Genomic DNA, 13,214 nt, shown 5'->3' with positions numbered 1-13,214 from the left:
TTCCAGTGCCTGGCTCCTCTTGGACTTGCATCCTATGTGCTGGACTGTCTTTGAGCTACAGTGCAGAACTGTTGACCCTTTGAAGATCCTTCAGCATCCGTGTCTCACAGCACTGCTTGTTCTGTCACTACAGCATCAGAAATATCTGATTAGCAGTTGCTAATTCAGCCATGTTCAGCAGGGAGAAGGCTGAAGCTGTGTCCCTGGGAGCTGCAGGGATGTTATCAGTGAATTGGGGATGCTGAGGGCTCAGCCTCACTGGTGTGTAGGTTGCTGAGTGTGGTGGGAGCCCCACCTCTACATACCTGTACCTGCACACAGCGTGCCTGTGTGGGAGGCCAGCATGGCTCCCATTCCTCATCAGTGAGTGCTTACAGAGCAGAGAAGAGCACAAAGGCTGTGGTTTTGCCTTTTCAAAGCAGGGAGAGGAATGCGTGTGTAATTCCCCCTGTTGCAGTTAGTAATCCGTGTGTGTGTGTGAAATCTTATAATTCTTTTTGCCTTTTTATTCCCCCTCCTGTACCAATCTACAGAGGATGTGAGCGAGCAGTTTGAGCTCGTAGCTCAGCTCCAAGCCTGGCTTTGATGTGAAGCAGCTCCTGAGATCCCCTTGAGTGTCCACAAGCAGTGACACAAACACTGCTCTTTATGGTGGATGAGCTGCCAGGGAGCTTTCTGCTCTGCTCCCCCCTTCTGTGCCCATCCACCCCCACCTCCCCCTGCTCGGACCCCCCTCGTTTTGGCCTCGGCTGTGCTCAGCCTCCAGCTGACAGAGCAGCGACCGGAATAGAGATGAATGTTTTGGTGTGGGAGGAATAATAGCTGTGCTTCAGTCAGAAATGCTAAGTAGGAAAGAGCTCTGTGTATGGAGGAGAGCTGCCCCGCTTTAATTTGCATCTGTTTGTTCAGATGGCCCAAGCTTCTGTGTGAACTTGTTTGGTGTTTAGCATAGAATCTTCCCACCTGATTTCAGACCAAATGAAATACAGCATGGGAATGAAGTTGCCTACACAGGAGTCAATGGGAGCATGTAGTCATGCACTGTAACCAGCAGAGAAAAACCCTTAGCAAAGAACTGATCACATCAAAAAGATGCTCGCGATCAGAAAGAAAAAAAAAAGAAACATCTTTTATTCCTGGGGAAGTTCCAGTTTCTCTGTGGAAGCAGCAACTCATGGGGAGAGATCAGAAGCAGGGCAGCAATGCAGCCAAAGCCTCGGCAGCAAAGCCGGCCCATCCAAAAGCAGGCCCTTGTTAGTTGTCCTCCCACCGCCAGCGATGAGGGGATGATTCCCCTTTGGACAGTTTTCTGGAACTCAGTTTCCTCCTTAAAGAGGAAAATTTGTCTCCGAGGACTTTCCGTAGCCCGGTGTTGTCCCGAACAAAGGGCAGATCCTTCCTCATAGCAGGCAGCTGTCCCGTGAACATGTCCCACCGAGCCAGAGCATCCACAGCCTTGTCTACCTCAACCAGTTCCTCCTCAGAGACGTTCCTCTCCAGGGCAGCGATGCACATCTCCAGCCACAGCTCGTAATCTTTAACCACGTCTGTGGGCTGGCTGGGCCCGGCCGGCTGGGGCTGACTCTGCACCTCAGCCAGCGAACACGACCGCTCGTCCTGCTCCAGCTCCGGGCCGATGGAGAGCGCCTGGCTGCACACGTCTGGTGTCAGCGGCTCTGACAAGGAGGTCACGGCCTCGGAGTCGTTCTCACAGCACATCCCGGAGTCCGAGCTGAGCGGAAGGATGTCCTCTGAGGCTGACAGGTCTGCTGGCTCCTGCTTTGGCCACGTGGACAGCACGGTCTGTGTCCAAGCATAGAGCTTCTGCGAAGGGAAGGCAGAAGTTTTTGCTTTAGAGAATGAGGAAATGGGTACACCTCACCCAATGTTTTCAGGTAAGCACAAGCATCTCTTAGCTCAGCTTGAGACACTGTGGCCATGAGAACATGAGTTCAGGCAGCTCACGGTTCCTTTACACAGCAGGGGCTTTCTCTTATTTTTTGTATATTTTTTTCACCCATAGGGTGATGACGCACTGGAACAGGTTGCCCAAGGAGGCTGTGGATGCCCCATCCCTGCAGGCATTCAAGGCCAGGCTGGATGTGGCTCTGGGCAGCCTGGGCTGCTGGTTGGTGACCCTGCACACAGCAGGGGGTTGAACTGGATGAGTATTGTGGTCCTTTTCAACCCAGGCCACTCTAAGATTCTGGTCAGTGTCTGTGGGAGCTCTATTCCCTGTTGGATGTGGGCTGAATCTGTCCTATTAATGAAGACAGTAAGAGGAGAAGGGAAACACATTAACTCCCCTGTGTCTGTATGCAGTCTCTACTAAAGCCAAACCAGGGCCTTGCTAGAGGAAGCCGTGACCCTGTGAAAACTCCTGAGATAGTGCTGAGGAATTCTCCTCCACTGTGCTGTTAACTCCTGTGGTGATGTGCCCTGAGCTCCTAAGAACAGCACCTTCCCCTCTCGAGCTGAAGTGCATGAGTTGGAAGGCTGAGCTCCAGGAAAGAATTAATGAAGGGAAAATGTCTGAGACAATTTCCTTTTTAAATATTAAACACTACAGCGGGTTGCTTCTGGCACACTTACGCTGTGGGGAATGAATCACTGCTCCAGTCATCACTGGATAAAAGGTGATTTCCCTGTCTGCCTTGTTGGCACGCATTGGCGTTTTTGGTGTGTTTTTCAGCTTTTGTGGCCTATTTCTCCATCTTTATTCCTCAGCTCCCAGCTGATACTGATACAAAGCACTGCATTTGCTTTGGAAAAGCAGAGGTGACAACTACAGGGCGTTAAGTCCAGCTGAGGCCCCAGTGCACTGGGTTTTATGCTGGGTCTGTATGGTCACTGATGAGGCTGGTGCTGTTGTGGTTGAGGAGAGGGCACAACAAGCCAAGCCCTACAGAGCTGTCTTCTGCCACAGCACCAGAGCATCCCCCTTCTCCCTGCCCCCTCGCCTTCTCTATTGCTCTCTCTTCAGGCAAACGACAGAGAAGATAAAGAGCTGAAATTGAGTGGGTGGGAGAAATCGGCCCTGTTTCATTGCAGTCTGTGCATGGAGCCTCAGGGAAGAATTTCATACAAGAGGAAAATGAACTCTTTTAGCTGAGTTGGTCTGCCCCGCCCCCTCCCTCTGGGGCAAGGGGAAATGTGAAGGGATGGCTCATCCCTGTGCTGCTGATCCAAACTCTTTAGCACCGCTGGTTGTTTTATGGTTGGTTGATTTGTTTCAGTGTGGCCATTGGAAATTGGGATAGGCACAATGTGCAGAACAGCCTGGGATGCTGTGGAATGTTAGAGCAGGTGGAAATGGTGGTTGTGGTGGGGAAATGCCATGAGAATTGGTTGGCTTTCAGTTTTCAAGACAGCCTATACTGGACTAAACAGCTGAGCTGACAAAATGGAGTTTGTTTCTGAGTGTAGCTCAGATAAATCAATGGAAGTGCTCATCCTCCTGCATAAGGACTGGTTTCCTGTCCCACGTGCTCTGCTGCCCATAATCTCTCAGTTGCAGCCCTTAGCAGCGTTACCTGCTCCTGGGGAGCAGCAGCTTTGTGTCTGGCATTTCCTGCACTCACTGAGGCTGTCTGGCTCTGCTCTGGCTGTCAGTGGTTCTTGCTTGTTCTCAGCAGGGAAGTGTGACCTCAGGCTTGCACTGGGCCAGCCTCAACCTCAACTTGGTTTTCAGATCTGATATCGTCTTCTAATGTTCTCTGCTCTACTCACAGTTAACTGCTGAATCCATCTCTGCTACGACTATCTCCTGTCTCAGTGCAGAAGCAAAAGCCTCTTAAGCGATCATCGCAGCCGTGTGCTGCGTCTCGCAGAGCTGTCATTGTCAAGGCAGCAGATGTGAGCTTTGGCAAGTGAGGGCTTTCTGTGAGTCTGAGTTCGCTGCTGCCAGGGGTTGTTAAGACAAATACAGCTTTTGCTGCAGGTGTAAAGAGAAAGTGTTTCTAGAAGAGCTTAATGCAGACAGCAGTTCTGTTGCTGGGTGCCTGGTAGGTCAGGCATTGAATTAAAGCAGTCCATTCTCCTGGTGCTCTGGGTGATTTGGGCAGCAGCAGGCACCAAATGGCCACAGGCAGCTCACACCACAACCATACACGTGCATTTTCCCCACGTGCTCTGCCGTGTTTCTGTGTGTTTGTTTCCAAGCTGAATGAAGTAGAGCCGTCCCTGTTCCCATTCTGCTCGTTACAGATATAACCCACAGACTTTAAAGCAGGCAGCAGGGGAAGATCCTGTCTGTGAACATGATGTTTGCCAGACAGAAATAATAACGAAGGAGGAGGTAGGATGCAGAGTGAGAACAGTGAGATAGCTTACACCCTCCTTGCTGTTCAGCTCTTTGAAAGGATAGATAACAGCAGGACAAGAGGAAACGGTTTTAAGTTGTAGGAGGGAAGATTTAGGCTGGATGTCAGGGGGAAATTGTTTGCTATGAGAGTGGTGAGGTGCTGGAACAGCTGCCCAGGGGGGCTGTGGATGCCCCATCCCTGGAGTTGTTCAAGGGCAGGTTGGATGGGGCCCTGGGTAGGCTGGTCTGGTAAGTGGGGAGGTTGATGGCACTGCAGCAAAGTTCCGCACTAGTATTTCCTCTGGGATATCAGCAGCCCCAGAGAAAACCACACTGGCACATGAGAAAGGACACATACATGGGAACTGCTGCTGCTGCGCTGGCCACATACTCTGGCTTCACTTCTGCCCACCCTGATTTTGGGAATAACAAAACGTGGTAGAACTGTTGCTCTGCTGTTGTCTCTGGCCAGAAGCCCTAAGACTTGCATAGAGGGTTGGTCACTGACCATGTCAAAATCATAACCTGTGTTTGAGGCATGACCTCCTCTTATAGAAACTATGTTTAGTGCTGGGATTTGGGGGGAGGGCTGGTGGTTCTGTCTCTTACCCTGTAGCGCTCGACAAGCTTGAAGCCCACGACGTGCTGCAGTTTGCGCAGGCAGATGGGGCAGGGCTCCAAGGGCCGCAGCAGGGCTTCATCCAGGCTCAGCGCACCCTGCATGATGCACTGCAGCCAGCGGCACGTCCCCAGGCCCATCAGGTGACAGATCTCATGGCAGGTCACCTGTCGGGAAAACAAAAATCAGTTGTCTCAGCATTGCTGCGAGTCCTTTTGCTTCTCCGTGCAGTCAGTGCTGCAGTGTGCTCTGGTGGCATAGAAAGCTGAGGGGTGCCTTCATAGCGCACCAAGGTGCAAAGTGCTTGGGACTATGTACGTACATAAGCAGCCTCTGGGCTGAGAGGCAGATTATGCTCAGGCCTCTGAAGTACTGAGCCTCAGGTAGCAGGAAATAGGGAGTACAGGAGAGCAGTGGTCCTACCTTACAGCACTGGACCATCTCTTGGGCACTGAAGGGCAAGGTTCGCTCTCGGCTCTCCCTGCTGACATCACTTAACTGTTCTTTCTTTGTCAGTGGGTTCAAGCTGCTGCAGCTGGCCTGGGGGAAATCCCCAGAAAATCTGGCAAAGCTGCAGACTCCCACTTCTGTAAATAGAGGAGTACAGAGGTTAAGTATCAGCGCTGGTGGCTGTTCCCCAGTTCAGCATGTATGTGCTGGTGCAAAGACACACTTCCACTTGTCTCTGCCTACAGTAGCATCCCTGGATCACTATCCCTTAATTTTATATTGGAAAAACCCAGCTCCTCCCATCAGGCAGTTAAAAAACACCTGAGAACGTTTGTGTGGTGCTGCCTTATCCAAACCCTGTGCTGGGACATCAGCAGACACCAGTCCCACCTTGTCCTGGCAGGAATTTGCTGAACGTGAAGCTCCAGGTCTCACATGGGTACAGGTCCAACAGAGTGAGCCCGAGGACACACAGAGCATCCATGGGCTTGTTGTTCTTCAGGAAGTTCAGGATCCCATCTGGACAAACGTAGGAGAGATGCCCATTAAATTGAAGCACTGTTGGAAGGCATGCAAGAGCCACGCAGAAGCAAATATCCAAGTGTGAAAGGCTGCAGAACTCCCCTGTGCATCACCCAGCCCATGGATTTACTTTGGCTCTGGACAGAATGTGGGAGAGCTCAGCCCATGTGAAAGCAGCAGTGCTGGATCTGAACAGAACAGCACAAATACAAACAGCAGAGGAAAACATGATGGAAGTCTCTTTGCTTTTCAATCTTATTTCCAGACTCAGAGTTCAGTGTTTTCCCCAGGATCAACGTTTCTCCCTTCTCCCTCCCTGATGAAGGGTGATGTCAGGAGTTTCCCCATGGAGGTCTATATCACCACACACCTGGACCCTCACCTGCGTGCAGCTGCACTCTGTCCGAGTCCTGGCTGTGGCGGTAGCAGCAGTGAATGGATGAGATGGGGATGGAAGGAAGGCACTTCACACGGAGCCCCAGGAAGAAGGACTCCACGCAGCTCTGAAGGGAATCCAGCAGTGAGGGCCCAGCAGGCCCTTCAGTCAGGTCTAGGGAGAAAGCTGTGATTTCAGAACCCCAAGGGCAGAATGAACCAGGAGCTCTGGGGGGTGTGTGGGGGGGATCCTGTGGGGCTGGCCATGGGGCAGGCTGGATTATTTTGAAGTTGACTGCTGACTCTGAGATGGGGCAGTCATCTCTAGGTGGTTCTATGAGTGTAAAGGGGGCTCTGTCAGAGGGTCACCCTGGGGAAGTGGGGTCTCATGGCAGAGCAGGAAGGCTATCTATGAGCAGGAAGGCTATCTTTGAGATGAGCAGTGCAGAGAGGTTAACTTGGGGCCTGGGTGCTGCTTGTTGTTTGTGAATTGGCATGGATGGAGCTCCCAAAATGCTGCATTATCCAGCATTGTTTTCTATATGCATACATACAGATGTGTATATATATGTATGGATACATATTCATACCAAATCTCACCCAAGGGCACCCGTGGTATTTTCTGGGGAGCTGTATTGTTGGCTGTCATCATGGTTCATGACTCTGGACTAGGGATACAGCAGAACCTTTGCTGCTATGGACTTAGCTTTCCTTGTATGAAATATTTCTTGCCTCCTTAGAAGAGAGGAAGGATGGCAACAGAGCTGGGTCCCCCCTCCCTCCTGTTCCTTTCCAGGTGGCTCAGTGAGGACGCCTTACCGATAGGCTGCAGGTAGATGTGCTTCCTACAGTAGCTCTGCTTTCTCCTCAGCATGGCGTGGTAGAAGGTTTCAAAGTCCTCGGGTGCATCGGGGTGGCTGAGGAGCCAATCGAAAGCTGTCCGGATGAGCAGCGTGCAAAAGAGCGTCCTCTGAGGGTTGTAGGCTTCAGAAAGGAACAGCTTCTCTGCCCTGGAGAAAGCCTTGGCATAGAGCTCCTGCAGGGCTGGGTTGGTGGAGATCAGTGCGTCCTTCAGAGCCCGGGGCCCGAAGCTGAACTCCTGCGCGTGTTTGCACTGCAGCATTGCGAAGAGGCCCTGCAGGGCCGTTTGGAACCTGGCACAGCTCAGCTCTTACAGCGGGTTGCCCTGGGCTTCCAGCTGTGGGATCAGAGCCTGCAGGCTGTGCTCAGTGCCGGCCAGGTGCCCTGAAATGGATGTGAATGGGAAGCTGTTACGAGATGCTCTGCGTCTTCATGAGCATCGCTGGTTTATGTACCAGTAGGTGGTGCTCAAGAATGGGCAGCCCCGGTACTGCTACCAGAGGTCTGGGTTAAATCAGATGGTTGGGTTTATCTGTTTACTTGTTTATGTTACGCTTTAAGGTTGAGTGTTGTGCCTGTGGCTGTATTAGCCCTTATATGGCACTGAAAGGGAGTGCTGCTGTCCACGGTAGGAAAGAAGAGCAGATGTGCCAAGTGGAAGCCAGGTATTTAACAGCTGTGCTTTGGGAAAAGCTGCTTTGAACAGGTAAGTGCTCCACCTGCGTACAGCAGGATGAAAACATGCAGGTAGATACGCAGCAAAGCATGGGCATTCTAGGAAGAAGTATTATTTTCTATGAGGAGAGTTAATAATAGTTTAAAAGGAACCCAGGTGGATAAGTGTGTGTATCAGCTGCTGGTCATCACAGCACTATGCAACGAGAGGGGAAATAAAGAAGAGAGGTGCAATATTTCTAGGAGGAATTGGTTAATCTCTAATTTGAGTAGCTCAGCAGACACGAGGTGCCCCTGGGGACAGTGATACAGCAATGAATTCAATATTCAAACAAGAATACCAACACGAGCCAGATGTTTTCCTCAGTTACACCGAGGTGGCTGTGGGAGTTTCACCAGAAGATAAAGGTGGCAGGCCTTAAAAAATTGAGTTTCTTTACATCTAACCCTTGGGAAGATCGTTGTCTGTTTGAGCAGTCCTTAGAAAAGACTTGTTTTGTGTGATCTTCTGTGGAGCTAAAGGAATATCCCAGAGGAGAGGGAGCAGGTAAGCGCTTTGCTTTTATTTTTGCAAGCTTTGGATTTGGCTGGCATTAAAGCAGAAGCACAGTGGGATTTGAGTAGTACAAGGGCCTTAATCCAATTGAATTCTAGAGATACAATCTCTGATGCTTTCTCAGCTACCTCTTCTTATTGCCCCAAAAGTGGGCGTGTTGCTTTTGCAACAAGGGTACATGTGAGATTATTTTGCACTTTGTCACCCAAATCACTTCTAACTTACTCCCAAATTTAAGAGGATGAAGAGAGATTCTGACCCTACTGAAGTCACCAGGAGTCAAATCTTGGCCCTGCTGAAATCCCATGCAATGCTCATCCTGCACAAACTCTAAACGTAAGCATCCTTTTTCCCACCATACTCAGAACTTACACTGGGAAACCATGAGTGATGTTACCACTGCTGCGCTGTGTGAGCCCTGCCTGCTGCTCCTGAGGAAGCCAAGCCCTGTGCTCAGCCTGGGTTGGGAGTGATCTTGCTAAAGGCTTCTGAGAAGCAGGAGCTGCTTTCATCAGCGCTGCCGTAAGTACGTGGGGATGTGGGAGGAGCTGCTTAGAGAATGAATGGATCTTTCCAAATGGGAAGTAGCAAAGAGTGGATATATGCAGTAATGAACACAATGGGCGCAGTCTCTTCGCCTGTGTTCCCCCAGGCTCTCTGATGAAATGCAATGTGCACCCAAAGCTATGGGACATATATTGTTTCCCAAGGCTTCCTAAAAGGGGACATTCACACTGCACCAGACATCCCCAGCAATAAACACGGGCATTTTGTGAGCGCCCACAATGCACGAGGACATCCATGATTACACTTCGGTTGGGAAGCTCAAGGGCAGGAATTCACTTGCAGTCTGGAGCACTGCGTGCCTCCTTCTTTTGGACACCAGTTTTGCTTCCAAGAGAACAGCAGCAACCCTTTTACATTCACCAAATCCATCACCATTACTTCTATTTAACAAGCATTTCTACAATACTCCACTGCAGGAAATCAGTGATTCAGAAATGGACGTCTTTAGCAGATTCTTTTGCAGTGTTGACTGTAGAAGATGGTATCTGTGCTTGATCTAATAGATGGATGCATTGTTTCCATTAACTAGAAAGGCGTGGAAGAGCTTTGTAATTCTTAGCTCTTGTTTTGGGGCGACCTGCTATAACACTCCAAAGTGCTCCTTCCAGAGGGAATGGCGCTTCAGCTGCAGTGGGCCTTCATTCCCCAGCAGTTTTAAGACACCAAGGCTGTGATGCAGAACTGGAAGCACCAATGCATCCGTATGCATTTCAGGTATGTAGGAAGGAGATGTTGTGTCTTTAGAGCAAGCAGCAATTAGTTTGATGTCTTGGCCAATGACAAGCCATAGGACCTGATGAGCAAGTCCTGAGGAGAAAGTAACTCCTTGGTTAAAAGGCCATTGACTTCTGGTTGCACTGGAAGAGATCCTTTAGCAAAGCTATGACAATAATTTGCTGCAAGTGAGCGTCTCCACTCATGGCATTCTCTTTTTTTTTTTTACTATTAGGAAAAAAAATCCTATTTCTGACCTGCACTTTGTTATCCCCATTTGCAGCCATTTGTTAATGTTCACTGCTTTCCAAAATTGTGGACATTTGCACAAGAAATTCCCCCAAAATCCAGCCTGAACTGCTGCATCCGATACAGCCCCGTTGTCACACTAACCTGTAAATGCTTTCATGTGCAATGCAGGTTAATCGTAAATTATTCCCTTTGCAAATCAGGCACCTATAAATTATTCTCTGTAATTGGAAATAATGAATTATTCTTTTTGAAATTCACATCTGTGTCATTCATTCTCTTAATATATTGACATTGCTTGCTTGGACAGATGTGCTGGGGGCTGACGGTAACAGCGTAACTCTGGAAAGCCAAAGCAGTGCCATACATTTGGGATGGGTTGGCCAACAGAGATGTTGTGGTGTGCAGAGAACCAGCGTTATGTGGTCCAGATAAGGGGCTTATGGATACACGTTGGCCACTGTAAAGTTGTTCATTTTCTAAGCCAGCTTGTAAAGCGTTTCTCTCTGATTCAGGCTGTGCTCATTATGGTGTTCTCCCCCTCTTGGCTATTGTGCAGTAGAGACAGATTCCTTTAACTGAGCAGCTCAGGTGTCAGAGGGACATTAGCAGAGACTGTTAAAATTGATTAATTGCCTGAGTTAGGAGCTGTACTGTAAACAGGCAGTGATAGTGCAAAAGATTCATAGCTGGTCAACAGCAATGAAGAGCCCAGAGCAAACAGAACAAGCGTTAGCTAATTAGCAGCACACCCTAGTTGCTCTAATAGCTCTTTGCCTGAGATTTGCAGTTGGTTTCTGCTGCTGCCACTCACAGCGTATTCTCACCTTCCCACTATAACACAGATGACTTGAAAGCAGTTTTATCAATGTTTGATGGCAGCACAGAAAAATATTTCTTGGATGCTCAATGGGCAAGTCCAGCACAACGGGACAGAGAGGATATGGATGTGTACAAGTATTTAACCCCGGTGCAAATAACCTCCCCACTGTTCCTCTCCTCCCTCAAGGACCTGATTGCAGTCCTTGCACAGCCTGAGGCTTTGCCTACCCACTGGGCTCAGCTGCCAAGGTCAGAACAGATCTGTTTTACCAGGTTCAGACCTGAAAACAGGCAGCTGGGGGATGTAGGGGGATTTAAGCAGCTCTCAGAATGGGTCTGCTCTGCTCACAGAGGAGATACACCCACCCCAGGTCTGACTCTGCCCCATACTTGTGCCCATGGGGAGCTGGAGCCCTTTTCAATCAGTGGTAACAAATCACTGAGTCAGGTCTCATGTTCCCATCCACACAGTTAGATAAACACCTGGCCTCACATGCTGCCATATCCCAATAATATTTATGTGTAACATCTCCAGAATACACTTGTGACTCTGAAACAGATGATTTGTGTGGTCTGTCTGAAAATGAGTCATTCCCAGAGCTGTAGAAACCTCCTGGGATTCACTTGGGAGGACAGTCTACCTGCAGTCTGTAACCAAGGGGGGTTATTGCTGTGGGGCTCTATCCTGGAGGGGTGTCTTCACCTCAGTCTGTCTCATGAATTCCCCTGGGCTGCTGGACAGGGCAGATGGATGATCCATGGGCAGAAAGGTTTGTGGTATTAAAGACTGGAATTGTAAAGGTCATTAACCACCTAAGATGGAGACAGATGCTTGCAGATTATTTCTGAACACTTACACATCCGCTTCCCTCTTGATTTTGTTTTATGCTAAAGCCTGCTCTCTTCCATACACTCTGCTTCATATGAATATGTATTAAGGATACGCATTACCCATAGTTTGTCTTCTATCCTAAGGATTTTATTCTGTGCTCATAAATAATGCTGCTTTTTTGTGTGTGCTTTCTATTTAAGGATTTCTAAGAGCCACACAGATACTACAGAAATATCTGCGCTGCCCTACACAAGAGAAGATGAAGGTATGCACCCTGTGCCCTCCTCCCACTCACACCCACAGTCTCCTTGGTTTGAGTGCTCGTAGATTTTTCTCCGTACATTCTCTGGTTAAGCTCTCAGTGGTGTCTCTCCCATGCACCTGTGAGATGAAGGGATGGCTGCACTTCCCTTGCTCTTACATGCAACCAACCTGCATGCATTGCTGGATGTTTTCTGTGCATTTAATAACCAAGGACCCAAGGGCAGCCCAGAGGTAGAGCACGCTGCCTATCAGCTCTCTACAACAAACATAGCGCTGCGGAGATATCCAGGCTGTAATCATTTAGAGCTCTGGGCACTTCACTCTTCATCATACTTGTCTAGACAGACTAAATGGGTTCTGCAAGACAGCCCCAGTGTCAGCCAGGAAAGAGGCTGCAGAGTTTCCATGCTGATGAATGCCCAAACAGGTATGGCTACGATTAGATATTCCCTCAAGTGCAGGCATTATAAGAGTAGTTCATCATGCAGTATAAATGCACTGTAATGCTGTGGCTTTCTCCCAGAAAACCAGGTGCTCTGTAAGCGGCAGCACGAGGCAGGGGATGCTCCTTTTGCATCCCTCCCTCTGCCAGGGAGACACACAGCAGCGCGGCTGCAGAGGGCAGCCCCACACCCACGACCTCACCGTGGCTGTCTGTACCCGAGCCCTCGGCAGCTGGGGCTGTTTCAGCGAATGGGCACATGCTGGAAGTGTTGCAGGAGCAGCTCCTGCTCTGGGGCACCCCCAGGCCCACCCGGCCCTGCAGATTTGGATACGGGGCATCTTGCTCCGGGATCACAGGGCATGGTATGAGGTATGAGGGGAGGGAAGCGATCCCTCAGCGCCCTGAGCCGAAGCCCCGCGGCCCGCAGAGCTGGGCAGGCTGCACCCAGCTGAGCCCCCGCACCCAAACCCCTTCGAGGATGCTCCAAGGGCAGCGCCCGGAGCAGAACCCCGGGCATGGCGGAACGATGACCTGAGGATGTCTTGGAGGTGCAGGGGGCTGCCCTCGCTGGAGCCCCACCGCTTCTCTTTGGGAGGAATACCTCAAGCGCAGCCCCCCGCGCTCCGGCACAGGGGCTGCCCCAAGCAGAACCTTGATCACGTAGAACGATGCCCCCAAGCCTGCTGCCCCCAAAAGGTGAGAACAGCCCACGAGGTAATAGGGGATCCGACAGAAGGGTCCCGACCCCCCGCCCTCCGCAACCGGCAGCTCCGATTCCCTCCCAGTGAGAACGACCGCTCGTACCCTCCCAGCTCCGCGCCCCCCGCTCCCACCTCGAGCCCCCCGGGGCGCCCAGCACTCACCGCCCGCCGGGCCGGGGCTGCGGAGGCCGGGGAGGAGCGGCAGGGCCGGGGCAGCCGGCTCGGGGCTGGCGAGGCGGAGCGGAACCGGGCAGCGGCG

General features: G+C 50.7%; 1 protein-coding gene across 2 annotated transcripts; it reads right to left on the bottom strand.

Annotated features, from left to right (window-relative positions):
• Window positions 1–1,102: 1,102 nt before the first annotated feature.
• AMZ1 (archaelysin family metallopeptidase 1) lies at window positions 1,103–13,168 on the bottom strand. 2 transcript variants are annotated; one of them, XM_015876837.2, is made up of 7 exons: window positions 13,118–13,168; window positions 7,089–7,514; window positions 6,277–6,444; window positions 5,763–5,891; window positions 5,346–5,509; window positions 4,913–5,089; window positions 1,103–1,824 (listed from the first exon to the last, which is right to left on the bottom strand). In XM_015876837.2, exons 2-7 carry the CDS (start codon window positions 7,390–7,392, stop codon window positions 1,255–1,257), a joined length of 1,512 nt encoding a protein of 503 aa, XP_015732323.1. In that variant the 5' UTR covers window positions 7,393–7,514; window positions 13,118–13,168; the 3' UTR covers window positions 1,103–1,254. The 2 variants fall into 2 exon arrangements, with proteins under 2 accessions (XP_015732323.1, XP_015732324.1); XM_015876838.2 differs by lacking the exon at window positions 13,118–13,168 and having other exon boundaries at window positions 7,089–12,664.
• Window positions 13,169–13,214: the final 46 nt, after the last annotated feature.

The sequence above is a fragment of the Coturnix japonica genome, chromosome 14 (genome assembly GCF_001577835.2).
Source record: "Coturnix japonica isolate 7356 chromosome 14, Coturnix japonica 2.1, whole genome shotgun sequence".
Lineage (NCBI taxonomy): Eukaryota > Metazoa > Chordata > Aves > Galliformes > Phasianidae > Coturnix > Coturnix japonica.
Note: the sequence above shows the minus strand (reverse complement) of the source record. Positions and strands in the feature narration are given on the sequence as shown.